Here is a 17,988-nt window from a genome sequence, read left to right on the forward strand (position 1 = left end):
GAATCGAGTTCAGAAACACGAGAGCAAGATAAGTCGTTGCGTATATATTCACAACAGCCACCTTTGGCTTTGAAATGAATATAGAGAAAGTAGGAGGGTACAGAAAAGGGTTTGCTATCAGTTGCCTCAGACAGCTGAGTCTCAGTTAGAAAGAGAAGGTGAGGTTTAGAGGAAGAGAGGTGGTGCTCAACAGAGCGAAAGTTAGAGGAAAGGCCACGAATGTTGCAGAAATGAAGAAGTGAGTCAGACAGTGGTTCCAGGCAGCTCAAGACGTCACCGGGAGAGGGGCGGAAGGTGGGGGCATTTATGGTTCCCCCCCCCCCGTGTTGAGCTGCCATAATTTTCTTTTGAATTTTGGAAAAGGAAGTGTATTGCGTACTGTGCATGTAGTTTGGTGTAGATAGTTAGAGAAACTAGTAATGGAGAGCATGCTGGCCTACTCTCTGTGTTGCTGAGACACTGGAAATGTTCAGCAAAGGGGGATGGTCAGGAACTAGTCCTGAGGGCTGATGAAACGGGAACACCAGCTCTCTCTGTCATCAGCTTTCCATCCACCTCGGGAGTACTGCCCTGCTTGACTGGTGCTACAGTCTACTCTTATACAGTCTATGTGTGTGTGTGTGTGTGTGTGTGTGTGTGTGTGTGTGTGTGTGTGTGTGTGTGTTACAGGCAGATTGTGAAATCAGTCATTTCTGAACTAAGGTTAGTATAGTTTAATTTAGGTTAGGTTGATCTAAGATAAGGTTAGGTTAGCTAAGGTTAGTTTAGGTTTGGTTAGGTTAGGTAAATGTTGGCTAAAGATAAGGGAATGGTAACTTCCAACATAAGTCACCCCATGCATACAACACCGGCAGCGAGATTCGCCCTGTCCAATATAGAGTGAAATTCGTTAGAGAAATGGACTGCTGCACAACTTAAACAGTACTTAAGACAAAAATCAGTGCCTCATTCGGGATATAGTAAAGGAAAACTGATATAGCTAGTGAGAAATTCTTGAACATCCCGATTTACTGGATCAGATTGAGCCAACTGATGGTAAGTGTAGGTGAATGGGGACAGACTATTTGTGTTAATGAGAAATTATTGGTATTCCCAGATCCTCATTTATGAATAAATTGGGATGATAACCCATTTCCTATCCAGTCAGTAAAATGTCTTGAACATATTGCATGGAATCCCTTAGCCTTCCATCTTACATTCCGTTTATATCTATTTTCCCAGAGCTTTCGTTGTTTCGGTTCCTTCTGCGCTGAGAAAAATTTCGCCCAGCCTCTAACTTCAGCCGTAGAAGGATACTTATTAGCATTTTTCTTGAATCCGATGAGCAGCCTACCACTGAACAAACAAGCATCGTCACTCCAAATGCCTGAAAAGCCTTGTGTTTATTTTGACGGTCTGAGACTTAGCCCTAGAATGATAATCGTGCACCTGGCGGTGTGGCGGGCATCTGCAATAAATGCCAGAGATTCATCATTTCATATCTTGGCCAATATATATCAATATTCACAGACAGTGACATGCGTTTATATTACCTTTTACAGTCTTACCATAGTTTCTGGGTACATAATTAGTCACTTCAGGAACTACTGGCTGTTCTGGAATGTGTGTGAAAGGGCCCTGAACTGGGATTTGTAAATTTCCTTTCAAATTTTGCAGTATTCACACAAGGATGACATGTTTTTTATTAATATTAGATACTACATCTTTATATATACTTTGAATAATGAAAATTACTTTCAAGTATAGTTTAAGCTAAGGAACAAGAAAAAAAAAATCCGTAACTGATTACTGTCTACTGCCCTTTGTCCCCATTTTCTGAGAACTCTATCGATACCTGGCGTGCTAGACCATTCGTTATGACTCCAGTTCAAGTCGTTCATTGTTTATCTTATATATTTAACATAAATGAGAACATATCATAAACTACTTTCTGTGCCATTCTAGAGTATTAATTTTTGGACTTGGTAGGCAAGGAATTGTGAAGCAAAAAGCCCGAAAGTTCCATACCATATGGGCATATGTAGTCGACCCGAGGCCTTGAATCGCACAACATATACACAAGTAATCAAACTGTTGCTAGATATATTCAGGAGTCACTTATAAAGCTTTTCAGGGCCAGTCTGTCACAGTATGACACCAGTATTTCTTTATACATAACCACGAGCACACAAGCACGGCCATCGGAGATCATGACCCATGCTCCAGTTGCACACATAATCTGATCAATAATAGTTATGTAGAAATAAAATCATTGCCACTCTATCAAACATAGTGCCGATTCATGCTTCTACGTGGTCAGTGCACACATACACAACAGCGAATCAAACACTAGGCATACAGGTAATCTAATCATTGCTAGAAATGCGCTTTTCTTCACTGTAAACCAAGCATTTTCTGCCGTTTCAACTCATGTCCATTAATTTTCTGTCTTCATCTCTTTCATTTTCATATTCTGGCCGTTTCATAAAATTATCACAGTATGGGGTTTTCGCAGATTACCAGTATCAGACAAGTAGCTATTACCCCGCTTCAAATGATTTTTCGTATAATCACAACGTATACAACAGCCAAGTATTCCAAGTGCAAGTACAGCATCAGAATGCTGTCCATTTTCGGGTTTCAGTATAAACAGCGAGACCACAGGGTCGGGTTTGAATTTACATGGACCTTAATAAGTCAGAACCCTCAAGTTCGAAGCTTGTTGGTGGGAGGAGGAGAGCAGTAAAATAAATTAATTAATATGTGAACAAAGGAAACACATATATAATATAACCAGTATGATGAGCGTTTTTTCTGCCTAACGAGCGAACCAATTTCTGTAATCGCTTCCCATTGCACTGTGGTGTAGTGCAGTAATGGTTTTGTGAATCGTAAAATACAAGTTTTGACTGATCGATCTAGCATCTAGGAAAAAAAAATCACTGCTCTCCTTTTATTAGGTAAGAAGTTATTGGCCTCTGATAGAATGGCGATTGGGTCTGGCTGGGTCTAGAAAGGCGGCTTACTGTAATATTTTTTATTTTTAATAGATAATGAATGGAGGAAGGAAAAAATAAGTCCATGTGCCTAAAGGCGTCCTCTCTTCATAAAATACCCATAACAACTGGACTTGAACTGAAGTGGATCAAATGTTTGTGGGAAACAACTCCCAGGAAGCCCATGCACTGACAGAAATCGTAATAAGATGAGTATAGCTTAAGAACACGCTGGGCATAATAGTGCAATGCAGTCTACTTCTACTTGATATGTTGCAGGTTTCTGGGACTCATTTTAATACAGTAATGATCACTGTAATACCTGTTTGAATTAGCCTCAAGCCTCAAGAATTTCTAATTCGCACTTGTGCTCAGGAACGATTGACGTCTAATTTATAGCGACGATTGGGTGTACTACCTGTTGTGCATGCCACTTACCAGAGACTGAGGCATTGGCATACAGTCTTTCTCATTTTGCCAATAGTGCATGACAGTGTCTCTTGCCTGGATATATCAAACATGAGTGGCATGATATTCGTGTCATTGAATGTCACTTAATTTTACTAAATAGGTACAGAGATAATGAACAGCTTGCATCGTGATCACTTCTGGGATTGAAAAGGTGTCTGACAAAGAAAACATAGCATACCACTTGCACTTTTCACTGGATGAGGGTGTTAATTGAACAAGAGTTTTTTTTTTTTTTTTATGCTAATGTCAGAAGCTGAGTAGGTTGTTCATTTATCAATCGTGCGAAGCAGGTTGGTTTCATTTTTGGAAACTCGCCTATACTGTTGTGTGATGTTCAGCGCGCGCGCGTGCGTGCGTGTATGTGTGTGTGTGTGTGTGTGTGTGTGTGTGTGTGTGTGTGTGTGTGTGTGTGTGTGTGTGTGTCAGTTAGCTCTCACTGGCTATTTGATGGATATTAATGCAGCTTCTATTTGATAGATATGAATGCAGCTTCCCAAGTGAGTCTGCCAGGGTTAATGGGAAGGTCATTACAGTTTGCAGTTTTATAACCATGATTTTTATAGAGTACAGACTTTGATACCTTATTGTACAATGGACTTCCATAACTGTGATATCTGGGGAACTTGACCACCTCCGTTATTCTTTGGGGGTCAGCCCCCCTCACAAAAAATAAAAGATCAGAAATAGGGGAAAGTGAGTATCTGGATTTTAATCGAATTTCTAAGTTCAGTTCATCTAGTTTCTAAATAATGTCTTTCCACTGTATAAATTCCACCATTATTTTAAGGTCACCTGCGTCCAGTATATTAACGGATACAAAGTAGAGGAAGGAGGGGAGATATTTCTTTCGTATCATAATACATATTATATAATGATTCTTTTCCATAATGAATTATTTAATGAGTGTGGCCCCCCAATGATTCTTGTGGGTAAACCTGCCTCCTCAAAGTAAAATCGATCTGAATCATTGGGATGATTTAAACAAACTTCCCAGGTGAGTATATTTGGTTACACCGAAGATTTTTCACTTTATACAGTTTTTCAACCACGATAGTTAGTGGGGTCAGCCCCCCTTCACCCCAAAAAATTCTCAGAAACTGTGAAAGGGGGGCATATATGGCTTTGATATCGTAGTACATCATACGCAATGAGCTCTCATCCAATGAAACTTTTAGAGATTAGATCCCTTCCCAAAAATAAAAATGATGAGTATGTACACATTTGCTAGAGGTAATATGGAATTGGCCGATATCATTATATATTCTGAAATAAAATAAGACTCGAATTGTCAGCAAGCCTAATAAGCCAATGATTTTTCAGACTTTTCACTATGTTTCTCGTGTCGCCAAGCTACCTTGGATTTCAGGTCATCTTTATTTCTTATTCAGTCTATTTTCCATCGCATGCCCCTGCATCACCTGGAATATCTCACTTTTATAAATACACTGCATGTCATATCTATTTACGGCTTCGTGTTTACCGTTGATGCCAGATGGTGTGAGTGTGGCACAGTTTGTGGCACGTGAACCAGTGGACTACGGGACGCTGCAGTGCTGGGCCGAGAACATTGTGGGCAACATGATCACACCCTGCATCTTCAGTATCATTCCTGCAGGTGAGCAGGCAGGTAATGTGATAATGCATAACACTTCCTCTCTAATGTATTTTTGTTAATACATTAAACACTGTGAAATATAGGTGACCTGGCAGAGACAGTTATGAAACAAATACAGGTTGTTTTAGTTTATTATACTGATCTCACAAAACTTTATCAAACTTTAGTGATTACTTTACTGGGAGTAGACTGTAGCACCAGTCGAGTAGGGCAGTACTTCCAAGGTGGATGGAAAACTGATGTCAGTGAGAGCTGGAGTCCCGTTTCATCAGCCCTCGGGACAATATCCTGACCATCCCCCTTTGCTGTACTCTTTCAGTGTTTCAGTAAAACAGAGAGTAGGCCGGCATGTTCTCCAATACAAGTTTCCCTGTCAACACCATACTACATGCACATTGCACACTGCAATTCCTATTCAAATTTTTAACCAAAATGGCGTCTAATAACCAAGCCTCGGAGTCCCCGGGGGGGTGGGAGGTCATGAATGTCACTATCATCCGCCCTTCTCCCGGTGACGACTCAACAAGTTGCGTAGAACCACTGTCTGACACTTCTTTGTCATTTCTGCAACATTACAGGCCTTTCCGCAAACTCCCACTTTGTTGAGCACCACCTCTCCTCTAAACCTCACCTTCTCTTCTTAACTGAGACTCAGCTATCTGAAGCAACTGATAGCAAACCTTTCTCTGTATCCTGCTACTTTCTTTATACTTATTTCAAAGCCAAAACTGGCTGTTGTGTACAGTACATGTTTGCAACAACTTATCTTGCTCTCATGTCCCTGAACTTGATCCTTCTCAATTCTCTACTCTCGGTCTTTGGCTTTCCTGTCGTTCTCTGGTTAAACATATCTGTGCTGATTACTTATCTCTAATTCTACTGATTGAAAAATTCGTCGACTATCTTACATCTACGATGGAACACATCCTATCCATTTCTCCTTTCTCTGAAACCTCCGTTGTAGGAGATTTCAATGTTCACCACCACCTTTGGCTCCCCTCTCCTTTCACTGATCCACCTGGTGAACAAGCCTACATCTTTTCTATCCTTAACCACCTAAAGCAGCTTGTACAGCACACTACCTGTATCCCGGACGGTATCCTTAACCACTTCCTTACATCTAATCCTTCTGCTTACGCTGTTAATCATTCCTCTCCGTTGGGCTTCTCCGATTACAGCCTTAGTACCTTAACCTGTCCTATTGCTACAGTACAGCCTGTGGACCCTCCAAAGAAACGTCAGTTGTGGCACTTTGGAGCTGCTGATTGGAAGGTCCTCAAGCAGTACTTATTTGATTTTCTGTGGAGTGATTACTGCCCCCATGGCCAGGAGGCATCTGAGTGTGCCTTGCGCATTACAGAGGTTATTCTCTCGGGCATGGAAGCATACATTCCTTTCTCATATCAATTGACTAATGCAAGAAAGCCTTGGATTAATCACGCTTGTTCTAATGATGTCCACAACATGGATGGGGCGCATGAAAGGTACCGGATCCAACCCACCCATGAATCAAATTTTTTTAATGTTTCTGACCGGAATCGTGCTAAGTCAGTTCATAGCTCTACTAAAAATAATTTCATCCGTAGTAAATGCTGTCAACTCTCCAACTTGAATTCTTCCTGCTTCTTATGGCACCTTCCCAAAAACCTTTCTAACAACTTTACCTCATCCTCCTTCCCTCCTCTTTTCTACTCTGATGGCTCTGTAGCTATTTAATCCACTGATAAAGCAGATCTCTTCCCTCAGACTTTCTACTCCAGTTCCACATTAGATGATTCTGGTGCTGTTCCTCCATCTCTTCCCCCCTCTAGCCTCCTCATGGCTGACATTTGAATTTCTTCAGCTGATGTATTTTCAGCCATCACTGTCGTCAATACTAACAAGGCATATAGGCCTAATGAGGTCTCTCCTGTTGTCCTCAAGAACTGTGCTTCTGTGCTTACACCCAGCCTAGGTAAACTCTTTCACATTTCTGTCAACTTGTACCTATCCTTCTTGATGGAAGTTTGCTCTCATTCAGCTTGTCCTAAAAAAGCTGACCATTCCCAGCCCTCTAAATATCGTCCAATTGCTTTAACATCCCTTGTCTCAAAAGTTTTCGAGTCTATTCTTAACAGAAAAATTTTAAAGTATCTTTCCAATCACACCCTTCTTTCTGATTGTCAGTATGGGTTCCATCAGGGACGCTCATCTGGTTATCTTCTCATCGATCTCTCAGACTCCCGGTCATCCTCCTTTCGGGACTTTGACGAAAGCCCTTGACATTGCACTTGACATCTCAAAGGCTTTCAATCTAGTCTGGCATAAATCATTAATTTCCAAACTGCTTTCTTACATTTCCTATCCTTCAATCTATGCCTTCATCTATAGCTTCCTTTCTGATCGTTCTATAGCTGCTGCCACCGTTCTTCTCCTAGATCTATCAATAGTGATGTTCCTCAGGGCTCTGTCCCATCACCAACTTTCTTCCGTTTATTCATCAATGACCTTCTGAGATGTACGTCTAACCATACCCACTGTACAGTCACCTCTGCGATTCAGACTTTTATGTGGTCAAGAGGGACAGAAATCAAGTTACTATTGATGACCACTATGTGCTGGAACGGCCGGGAACTCAGATTGATGGAGACTCTCTCCTACTAGCGGCCTCTTCAGTTGCGTTTATTATATTTCAAGTGGTCAAGTTAAGAATGGTAGCATGCCAAAATGACGGGGCCAGTCTCCAACTAGGTGAACCCAAGCCCGACCTTCACAATTTCCCAAAATGCTTCTAAGTTTTCACATTAACAAACTACTAGGTAAGCTCTATACCACCAGTTCTCAAGGGTTATACAAACAATAAAGTTCGAGTGGGAGGAAATGTGTATTAACAAAACCAAAAGGTAGAAATCTACCCAGCTACTTGCTTTACAGATTAAACCTGAATCAGTTGGCACGTTGTTAGAAAAAAAAAAATATGGTCCTAATATCAAATCCACAAAAATTAGATCCTTTGTCCCAGTCCAGTATGTTTCTTCATAATCGTCCCTCTGAGCACATAGTTCACTGGTCCAGTCCTCTGCCACTCCCGACCTTGTCTTCCACACTGGGACCTTGACTCACGCACTGGGACTCTGACCTCCACACTTGAATTTTGACTCACTCACTGGTACTTCGACCTCCAAACTTGGACAACACTCGGCATCTCAAGTAGTAACAGAATAACACGTGGCACTCCAGACACGTAGGTCTGCTCAAAATAATACTTACTGTAGGGATAACATAGAAGAAAAAATACTATAACAAATACAGTAAGCATGAATAACTTTTAACTCTAACCATGAAAATCATCACTGTATCAACATCATTGTGCCTCACAAAGTAACCATGTGAACATTAACTCACAACATAGCCCTAATAAGTACTGAATTGCAAAGTCATTCCAACACATTAATAAATAATTCACAGTTCCCGGGCACCTGATACTTGGCCCACAAAAATCACACATTTCTCTGAGACTCAGACAGAACTAGCTAGCATTCTCGTATTCCAGTTCTACACTAAATAATAATATAAAGTACAGTACACAAATATATGGGAAATACCTCATTATTCAGCTCACAGGATACCAGAGTAGTGAGCGGGAAACTTGGGACTAGCTTTTCCAATGGCTAATGACATCACCGCTACACACTTCCTGAGAAATGACAACACTTGATTCTACCCCGAGTCTATTTCTCTTTTTCGTCACTATTATCACTCGTGGGATATCACTATTCGTGCTTCAACATATCAGACATAATATCAAATTACTTACTGTACATAATTCCTGGGGGGGGGGGAATATGACGACAGTACAAACCATCTGCCACCTATCACGGCCCGTGAGCGAGGAAACGCGCCAAAACTGCGTGATGCAAAGGGGGAGGGGGGGATGACGGCTTACGTTACTTAAAATTTTTATTATTACAGACTCGTGATAGACTCAATGTGATGTCTTTCCCTTTACAATCGATTACCCGAAATAAATGACATTCTCTAGTTACAATACTTACTCACCAACACTTCTCTCCTTATACCCTTACATCGAAAAGCAATGAAAATCATCGTGCTTTACATCACTTTGCGCACGCATACATTATGGTGGATTACTTGACCAATGGTACATGTTTCCATCCACTCGAGATTTTATATTATAAAGAGACTTAATACTAGTAAATAACAGTAGGAAAAAAAATGACTTAGCAACTAGGTAACTTAATCTATGTTCTGGTCACGTCCGCATGGTAACAATTATGTCTCGGCCACACTGTCTCACTAAACCGAACTTTTGGTCATATAAAAGGAACTAGATACAACTCATTATCACTTCCGGGCAGTACAATCGCCCAAGGTTAGGGAAGACCAAAAGTTTGGGCCACTGGACCTGAACTCCTCAGAAATACCCAGTACCCATACCTAACACACACGGTACGTAAGTTCACCTACTTGACCAGTCTCCCTCAATACTGCTACTGTGGGGTGTTTCACACGCTCCTTGCTTGTGAGGGGAAATCAATCTACACGCCTCCAAAACACTAGCCAACGTGTCCTATACCGCAACTGTGGGATATTACATAAGCTCCATGCTCGAGAACAGTCGGCAGCTATCATGTCCGCAAAAAAAATCCTCTACCATGAGTAAATTTTCTCCTGCTACTCACGATATGCAACTGACGACGTATGCCACTCACCAGACATATTACTCACAAGGAGAATGCCCTGCTACAAAGAGAAACTTTGTGCTTAGCTAGGAGTAACACGAGCCGCTCCACTGCATTCTAACCAGAGAGACCGAACGAAACCTACCTACCTCTCCTAACATGCGAGAGCCCCATGGTTCAACTTCTCCAAGCCCTATAGAGAAACAGGAAACTTCCCCTCTCTCTCTGAGCAATCCTATACTGCAGTTTGGGTATTACATACACTCAGTGCTCGAGGTTCTCAAAGCAAGTAGGAAACCTCCAGGTGGAGACCTTCAGGTAGAACTGCCCCTCACATGTACAGTTCCCTAACTCTGGGGAAAAAAAAAAGTCCTAACCGTGAGATCTCATTATCCCTAACTAAGCCTAACAATCTAACCTAAAGAAAAAAAAAGAATCAAGGTAAGGCAAGAACGACAGTCTATACACCGTGGTGCACTGGATTTGCCAAACATGCAGCTTCCACGCCTCATCTCTCCAAAAGCTGGACATACCCTAAACAACTACTCAAACCCTATTAATCAACCCAAAATTACAACTCATACTGGTAAAAAAGATAAATATGCAGGTACAGTTCGGAGACACCTGGAAGGGCATACTTGACTCCATGTTCCCAGCCAGTTAAGGCAAGGACAAGACGTGCTCAGAGAGCACCATACACCCATCATCTACGTGTACTGCAACCTCTCGGGCGGTCTCTGGGATCTTACACTAGGCAGTATCTCTTCCTCATCCTCACTGGTCAAAAACTTGTGATTCACCGTACTCAGTAAGGCATCTCGTTCAACAAACCTTTTGACTTTTTCAGCTGCCCTACTCAAGATGGTGCCATCAAACACATTTTCTAACTCATAGGCTCTACCCTGATCAATAACTCTGACAATCTTGTAAGGACCCTGCCATTTTCTATTTAGCTTTGATGCCGTACCAGGCAAGCACTCTTTGACATAGATCCAAACTAATTTCACCTGCTTCTAGAGAATAATTCCTACATGCCTCGTTTGTCCTGTTAAGGTATCCTGTTGTCATCTGATGTTGTGTCTTCCTAAGCATCTGTTTGACATCTATTTTCTCTACATCTCTACACAGTCTTCATCAGCAGGCAACTGCAGATCTCCTACCTCGCAATTTGGATGACAACCATAAAAAGCAAAGAATGGTGATGTACCTAGGGACGTATGCACTGCTTCGTTCAATGCTTTCTCAGTGTTGCACAGGTGCATGGGCCACGTATTCGGGTGTTCTTGGCTCAAGATTGCTAGTACTGTCTTTAAGGTCCTATGTGCTCTCTCAATATCTGAATTTCCTCGGGGATTGTAGGGTAGACAGAATCCTTGCTTAATCCTGGCTCTCCTACAAAAATCTCTAAACTCTGCACTGGTGAATTCTTCTCCATTGACCATGATGACTACCTGCAGCTTGCCATACCTACAGATGTCCTTCATAAATTCTTCAGCTACGGCTTTGGTGGATTTTGTACGAAGGGGGTAGATATGTAGGTACCTAGAAAAATGGTCTATCACCGTGAGACAATACCTGTGACCACTCCTACTAGTGTGCAAATCTATGAGATCTATTGCAACTCTTTGACCATTATCATCTACTGGTGGCAATTCCTTAAAATGGTGCACAGTCTTCCCGTGACCCTTGAACTGCTGACATGACTTGCATGATTTAACAAAATGTCGCACATCGGTCAGTAGAGACGGCCAATAGAAAAACTGTCTTGCCTTGGCTACCGTCTTGCGTTCTCCTAGGTGTGAAGGGTTATGAACAATTGAACAGGCAATAGCAACTAAAGACTTGGGTACTACCAGGCACAACCTCGACTTTCCCATTTCTTCTCTTCGGACATACAGAATCTCCTCGTTCATTTCGAAAGCGTAAATGGGACGATTACCAGACAACTTCCTGGGTAACTGACCTCCTTCTAAATACTGAATTACCTGCCTCCACCTTGGGTCTGCTCTCTGGGCTTCCCGGACCTTGTCTACCGTAAGACCCAGCCACCGAAATTCTGCATTAGTTTGGGTTATATCTGAAGCCTCCTCGATTGCTCCTACTGGTCTACTCAAAGCATCTGGTACATAATGATTCACACCTTTTTTATACTTTATCACAAAATCGTGGTCTCTCATCTCTAACAAATAACGCGACATACGTGGGCATATAGTCTTTTTCTTAAAGATGGTGGTTAATAGTCTATGGTCAGTGACGACAGAAAAGGGTTTGCACCATAAATACCGACTGCATTATATGGGGCTGAAACATGGAATGTGGGTGTAGCAGAGAGGAAAAGTTTGAATGTAATGGAGATGAGATGTCTGAGGAGTATGTGTGGAGTGACTCGTATGGATCGAGTGCTAAATGATGAAGTGCGAAGGAGAACTGGAGTTGTTCGGGAGATGGCTGGTAGAGTTGAGCAGAGGGTGTTGCAATGGTTTGGGCATATGGAGAGAATGGATAATGAACGATTGGTGAAAAAGATAACTAGATCTGATGTGAGAGGTGTAAGGCTGAGAGGGAGACCACGAATAGGATGGATGGACAATGTGAAGAGAGCGCTGGATGCGAGAGGGATGTCTGTTGAGCAAGGAAGAGTGGCTGTGCATGACAGAAATAAATGGGGAGAAATTGTGAATGAATAAGTGATGACGCAGCCCTGAGGGGATATTCTCCCGCATTTGGTCTGATCAGCTAGTCAGGTCAGGTGCGGGTAAGGGGATGGGTCTGTTATGATGTGGCAGGGGTAAACCAGTTCTGCTGTCGGACCCTGCTGCGGATGTCACTGATTGCATTGCGCAGTTGACCCTTGTGCGGTGTGATGCGGTGAGGATCTGTCCGTTCTCCCCTTTGGGGCTAAGATGCGAATGAATGTGTTTGAATGGATGAGTAAATGTAGAGTGAGTCGTCCTGTCTCGGCTACCTCCCTTTCCTTGGGGGAAGCAGCCTAGGTATATAGATAGATAGATAGACCATAAATAGTGGCTGAAAAATCTACATGCACTCACTACTGCCATAGCTTCCTTGTCTGTTACTGAGTATCTTTTTTCTGTCGAGGTAAGTTTCTTTGAAAAGTATCTAATAGGTCTCAAATCTTTCTCGCCCTCCAGCTGCATGAGATCTCCGCCAATGTGTGAGTCACTAGCATCTGTCTGTAACTCGAACGGTTTAGTTAAATCTGCCTTTACTAGTACTGGAGCTGACACTAACTTTTGTTTAAGAACTAAGAATGCACTCTCACACTCCTTTGACCATTCAAATTTTGCATCCTTCCTAAGCAAATTAGTGAGAGGACTGGCGATGTTAGCAAAGTCAGGAATGTGTTTGCGATAGAAGTTACACATGCCCACAAAGCGTCTCACTTCCTTGGCTGTTGTTGGTCGTGACACCTGTTCAATGGCTTCGAGATTCTTACTGTCAGGGCGTACTCCTTGCTCAGACACTACATGTCCCAAGAACTTAATTTCTCGCTTTATGAAAGAGCATTTACTAACATTCAGTTTCATTCCAAACTCGGTTAATCTTCCAAAGGTAATCTTCAGTCAGTGTAGCATCTGATCGAAAGAGTCTGCCCAAATCACAACATCGTCTAGGTAGTTACGGCACCAACCTTCTCTAACCAAAGGGGCTAACACTTGCTGCATTTTCCTCGTGAAAATTGCTGGACTCACAGACAATCTGAAAGGTAAGCACTTGTATCTAAACAAATGAGCTCCATCAGAAAAAGTCAAGTCTCGAGAGCTTTCATCCAACCGAACTTGGAGGTAGGCATCTTTCATATCAAGAGTGCAGTAAAACTTTTTCCTAGCACTTTCCTCTACGAATTCATCTAATTGAGGTAGGGGGTAGATATCTATCTTGACCTTGTTATTAAGAGCCCGATAATCAATACACATCCTTTTACTGCCATCTGGCTTGCCGACTAAGACTATGGGGGCTAAATATGCAGCATTCGATTCCTCAATCACATCCTTTTCAATCATCTCGTCAATCATCTCGGAAATTATCTTCCTTGCTTGCTCAGGATGTTGATACAAGGGCATACGCACAGGTTCAGAGTCAATGGTATCAATGTGGGCTTCAGGTACTTTAAGGGTTCCAATTTCCTTAGGACCAAGAATGAACAGTGCATGATTATCCAATATCAGCTCTCTCAATTTGTCCCTCTGACACTGAGACAAATGTGTCCACTTCAGCTCTCTGAGAATTGAATTAAGTGCAGCACTTCGGCCACTCCCATCCTGTGCCTGATCCATGTGTGGTAACAATGCATTATCGACCCAAACTACTACCTTCTGCCTCGCCTACTGGTCGGACTAATTCAAGTGAACTTTTGTCCTGTTCCTTGGGGCTAAGATAAAAAATATTCGACTCGTCAACAACATGGTACGCCCAACACTTGTCCTGGGTTAGCTTCACTGGTCCCTTGGTTACATTGGCAATGGGTAAATAGCATGTCCCATTCTCACTAACTCTCACACAACAATTTGGTGTTAATGAAGCTTTACCCCTGGCCTTCTGAAATTTACTGACATGTAAGACATCTCTGGGTTTTCTGTCTTTTAACGCAATGGGCACTGACATAAATGTCTGTGCAGGTACCACGGTCCTACACTTCACTTGTACTAGTTCTCCTTCTGCCTTTCTCATATGGTTAGTCTGAAACTTTATTCTGTTCACTGTCTGGCAAAGCTTATTTCGGACCTCGTACTGCTGACCACCCCAATGCATCACCTGACGTTCTCCGTCCCAAGTGAAAATCGCTCTACCAATTAAGTCCGCACCCATGAGCAGTTCAGTTGACAAATAATAATCTGGGACCACTACAAATCACTGCACTGTGCTTGTCTCGGGGGCAATATGCACTACCGACGAAACCTGGCCAACGTTGGATACTGAGTACAATGAACGTCAGCACTTGCTAATCTTTAATTCTAACCTATCTGCTGTACTTTCTTTCATCAATGTTGCTACGCTACCAGTATCTGCAAAAGCTGAAACCTGATACTGTCCCAAAATCAAGCATATCACTGGAGCGTCTACTTCACCTCGAACTTTTCAGACTTCCTCCACCTCAGTATCTGAAAGGTTCTGACAGCCCTCATTCTGTTCTACATCCTGTAGACTACACACGACATGACTGGGAACCTGCATTACCTCAGGGGCCTCTAGTCATTCCCTAGGTGGTTGGGAGTCTGGATGTAACTGAGAATCCTGCTGTGGGAGGGAACTAGCTGTTGCGGGAGGTGTACTTGGAACGCTTCTCTCCCGTTTTCTACTCAAGTTAGGTCTACCAGGGCATCCCTCATGTCCCCTTCTAGAGTTCGCCTTCAAGCAATCAAAACAACTTCCTTGCTCAGGTTTCCTGGGACAGTTCGCCCTGTCATGTTTACTGCCATTTGAACACCACCCACAAGGCCACATTTTAGGTCTAGATTTAAAGGATACCTCACATACGGGTTCTCGAGTCACTGGACGAGCATTGTCACTAACAACTGGAGGTGTGATTCTAGTAGGGGTTGGAACATAATTAACATCAGACCCTTGTTCATCCACAACTTTTGCCACTCTATGCCACTGTCTATAACCCCTCTCTCTCTCTAATTCTGAAATAAAGGTCTCCTCCATTCCCAGATCTTTAAACAACTCCATTCATTCCCTAACTTCCTGTGGTACATTACGTAGCACAACTTTCTTCCACAACTGCTCCACATTGGGAGGGTTAATATGGGGATGTTCTCTACAAATTGCCCTATAGTTACTCTTGAACTGTCTAACAAATCTCTTAGGTGGATCCCCAAAGTTATACTTCATTTGGGCAAGCTCATGGAATGCATCAGTGATCCCTTCAGGAACTCTGAACTCACACTGCAACAACGTCTTAATGTCTCCATAAGTACCACCTGCCTCACATAAGCTTAACTCTCCCAGAACATATGTACGCAACTCTGTGTCCATACGGGTGAGCGCTACCGCCTTCTGCTGTTCTAGGTTAGCAGTCACTGACTCCACCTGCATTAGAAAGTGATCCACCAGGGTCCTAGTATGAAGACCATACATTTCACTCATCCTTAGAACATCAACATCCTTACACCCTAGTACTACCGAATTTCCCTGATAGCTCTGCATACCTCCTACAGACAAATTTGACCACTGTGGAGTTGACTGCCTAAATGGATCTCCAGACTTTATGGGGGTAGATTGTGATGGACTTCCAATCTTGGTTGGGGTGAGTCCGGGTGGGCCTAACATCTCCTCCAATGTTCTAATACACTCAAAACACTCATCAATTGCGGATGGTTCCTGTTTCACCTCTACTCCCTCAGGCATTTCAGTTTCAAGGTCGATTAACTTTTCTACACGGGATTCCATCATGAATTATACAAACGTGAGCAACCCCAGGAGGTGAATGCTCAACTGCAACTTGAGCAACCCCAGGAGGTGAATGCTCAACTGCAACTTGAGCAACCCCAGGAGGTGAATGCTCAAATGCAACACCAAAATAATACACACTAAAAATACACATACCTTATAATTCTACACATAATGCTAAGTACATATCCCATTGAGAACTGGGGGATGAGCTATTACCTTAATTTTACATAATGACAATCTTGTAAATGATCTATCAATTATTGCTTACCAGTTTAATTACCCTCACATTAATAGGTCATCTCACCACTGCCACCACTTGTACTATCACCTCTGCGATCCAGACTTTTACGTGGTCAAAAGGGACAGAAATTAAGTTACTATTGATGACCACTATGTGCTGGAACGGCCGGGAACTCAGATTGATGGAGACTCTCTCCCACTAACGGCCTCTTCAGTTGCGTTTATTATATTTCAAGTGGTCAAGTTAAGAATGGTAGCATGCCAAAATGACGGGGCCAGTCTCCAACTAGGTTAACCCAAGCCCGACCTTCATAATTTCCCAAAATGCTTCTAAGTTTTCACATTAACAAACTACTAGGTAAGCTCTATACCACCAGTTCTCAAGGGTTATACAAACAATAAAGTTCGAGTGGGAGGAAATGTGTATTAACAAAACCAAAAGGTAGAAATCTTCCCCAGCTACTTGCTTTACAGATTAAACCTGAATCAGTTGGCACGTTGTTAGAAAAAAAAAAATATGGTCCTAATATCAAATCCACAAAACTTAGCTCCTTTGTCCCAGTCCAGTATGTTTCTTCATAATCGTCCCTCTGAGCACATAGTTCACTGGTCCAGTCCTCTGCCACTCCCGACTTTGACTTCCACAGTGGGACCTTGACTCACGCACTGGGACTTTGACCTTCACACTTGAATTTTGACTCACTCACTGGTACTTCAACCTCCACACTAGGACTTGGACTCATTCACTGGTACTTCGACCTCCACACTTGGACCCGCTAGAAGTTAATAGGTATAATGAATAACTATTCTCCCTAATGCAAGTAATCCCTTCACATGATCAGGAAAGTCTCATAATAAAGAAACATGAGTTACAACACGCGGCATCTCAAGTAATAACAGAATAACACGTGGCACTCCAGACACATAGGTCTGCTCAAAATAACACTTATTGTAGGGATAACATTGAAGAAAAAGTACTATAACAAATACAGTAAACATGAATAACTTTTAACTCTAACCACGAAAATCATCACTGCATCAACATCATTGTGCCTCACAAAGTAACCACATGAACATTAACTCACAACATAGCCCTAATAAGTACTGAATTGCAAAGTCATTCCAACACATTAATAAATAATTCACAATTCCCAGGCACCTGATACTTGGCCCACAAAAATCACACATTTCTCTGAGACTCAGACAGAACTAACTAGCATGCTTGTATTCCAGTTTTACACTAAATAATAATATAAAGCACAGTACACAAATAAATGGGAAATACCTCACTATTCAGCTCACAGGATACCAGAGTGGTGGGCGTGAAACTCGGGACTCGCTTTTCCAATGGCTATTGAAGTCACTGCTACAAACTTCCTGAGGAACGACAACACTTGATTCTACCCCGAGTCTATTTCTCTTTTTCGTCACTATTATCACTCGTGGGATATCACTATTCGTGCTTCAACATATCAGACATAATATCAAATTACTTACTGTACAGAATTCCTGGGGAGGGGGAGGATGATGACAGTACCAACCATCTGCCACCTATCACGGCCGGTGAGCGAGTGAAACACGCCAAAAC

At 42.4% G+C, this 17,988-nt stretch overlaps 1 protein-coding gene across 1 annotated transcript in view; it reads left to right on the forward strand.

Annotated features, from left to right (window-relative positions):
* Positions 1 to 17,988, forward strand: part of LOC145405872 (adhesion molecule nephrin-like) — a 378,905-nt gene that overhangs the window by 325,573 nt on the left and 35,344 nt on the right. Inside the window, exon 13 of the mRNA XM_080277129.1 lies at positions 4,939 to 5,061. Within this exon, the coding sequence (XP_080133255.1) occupies positions 4,939 to 5,061 (123 nt within the window). The remainder of the gene's footprint in view (positions 1 to 4,938; positions 5,062 to 17,988) is intronic.

Source organism: Coenobita brevimanus, chromosome 68, assembly GCF_032717465.1.
Source record: "Coenobita brevimanus isolate Jiangsu-jjx chromosome 68, ASM3271746v2, whole genome shotgun sequence".
Classification (NCBI taxonomy): Eukaryota; Metazoa; Arthropoda; class Malacostraca; order Decapoda; family Coenobitidae; genus Coenobita; species Coenobita brevimanus.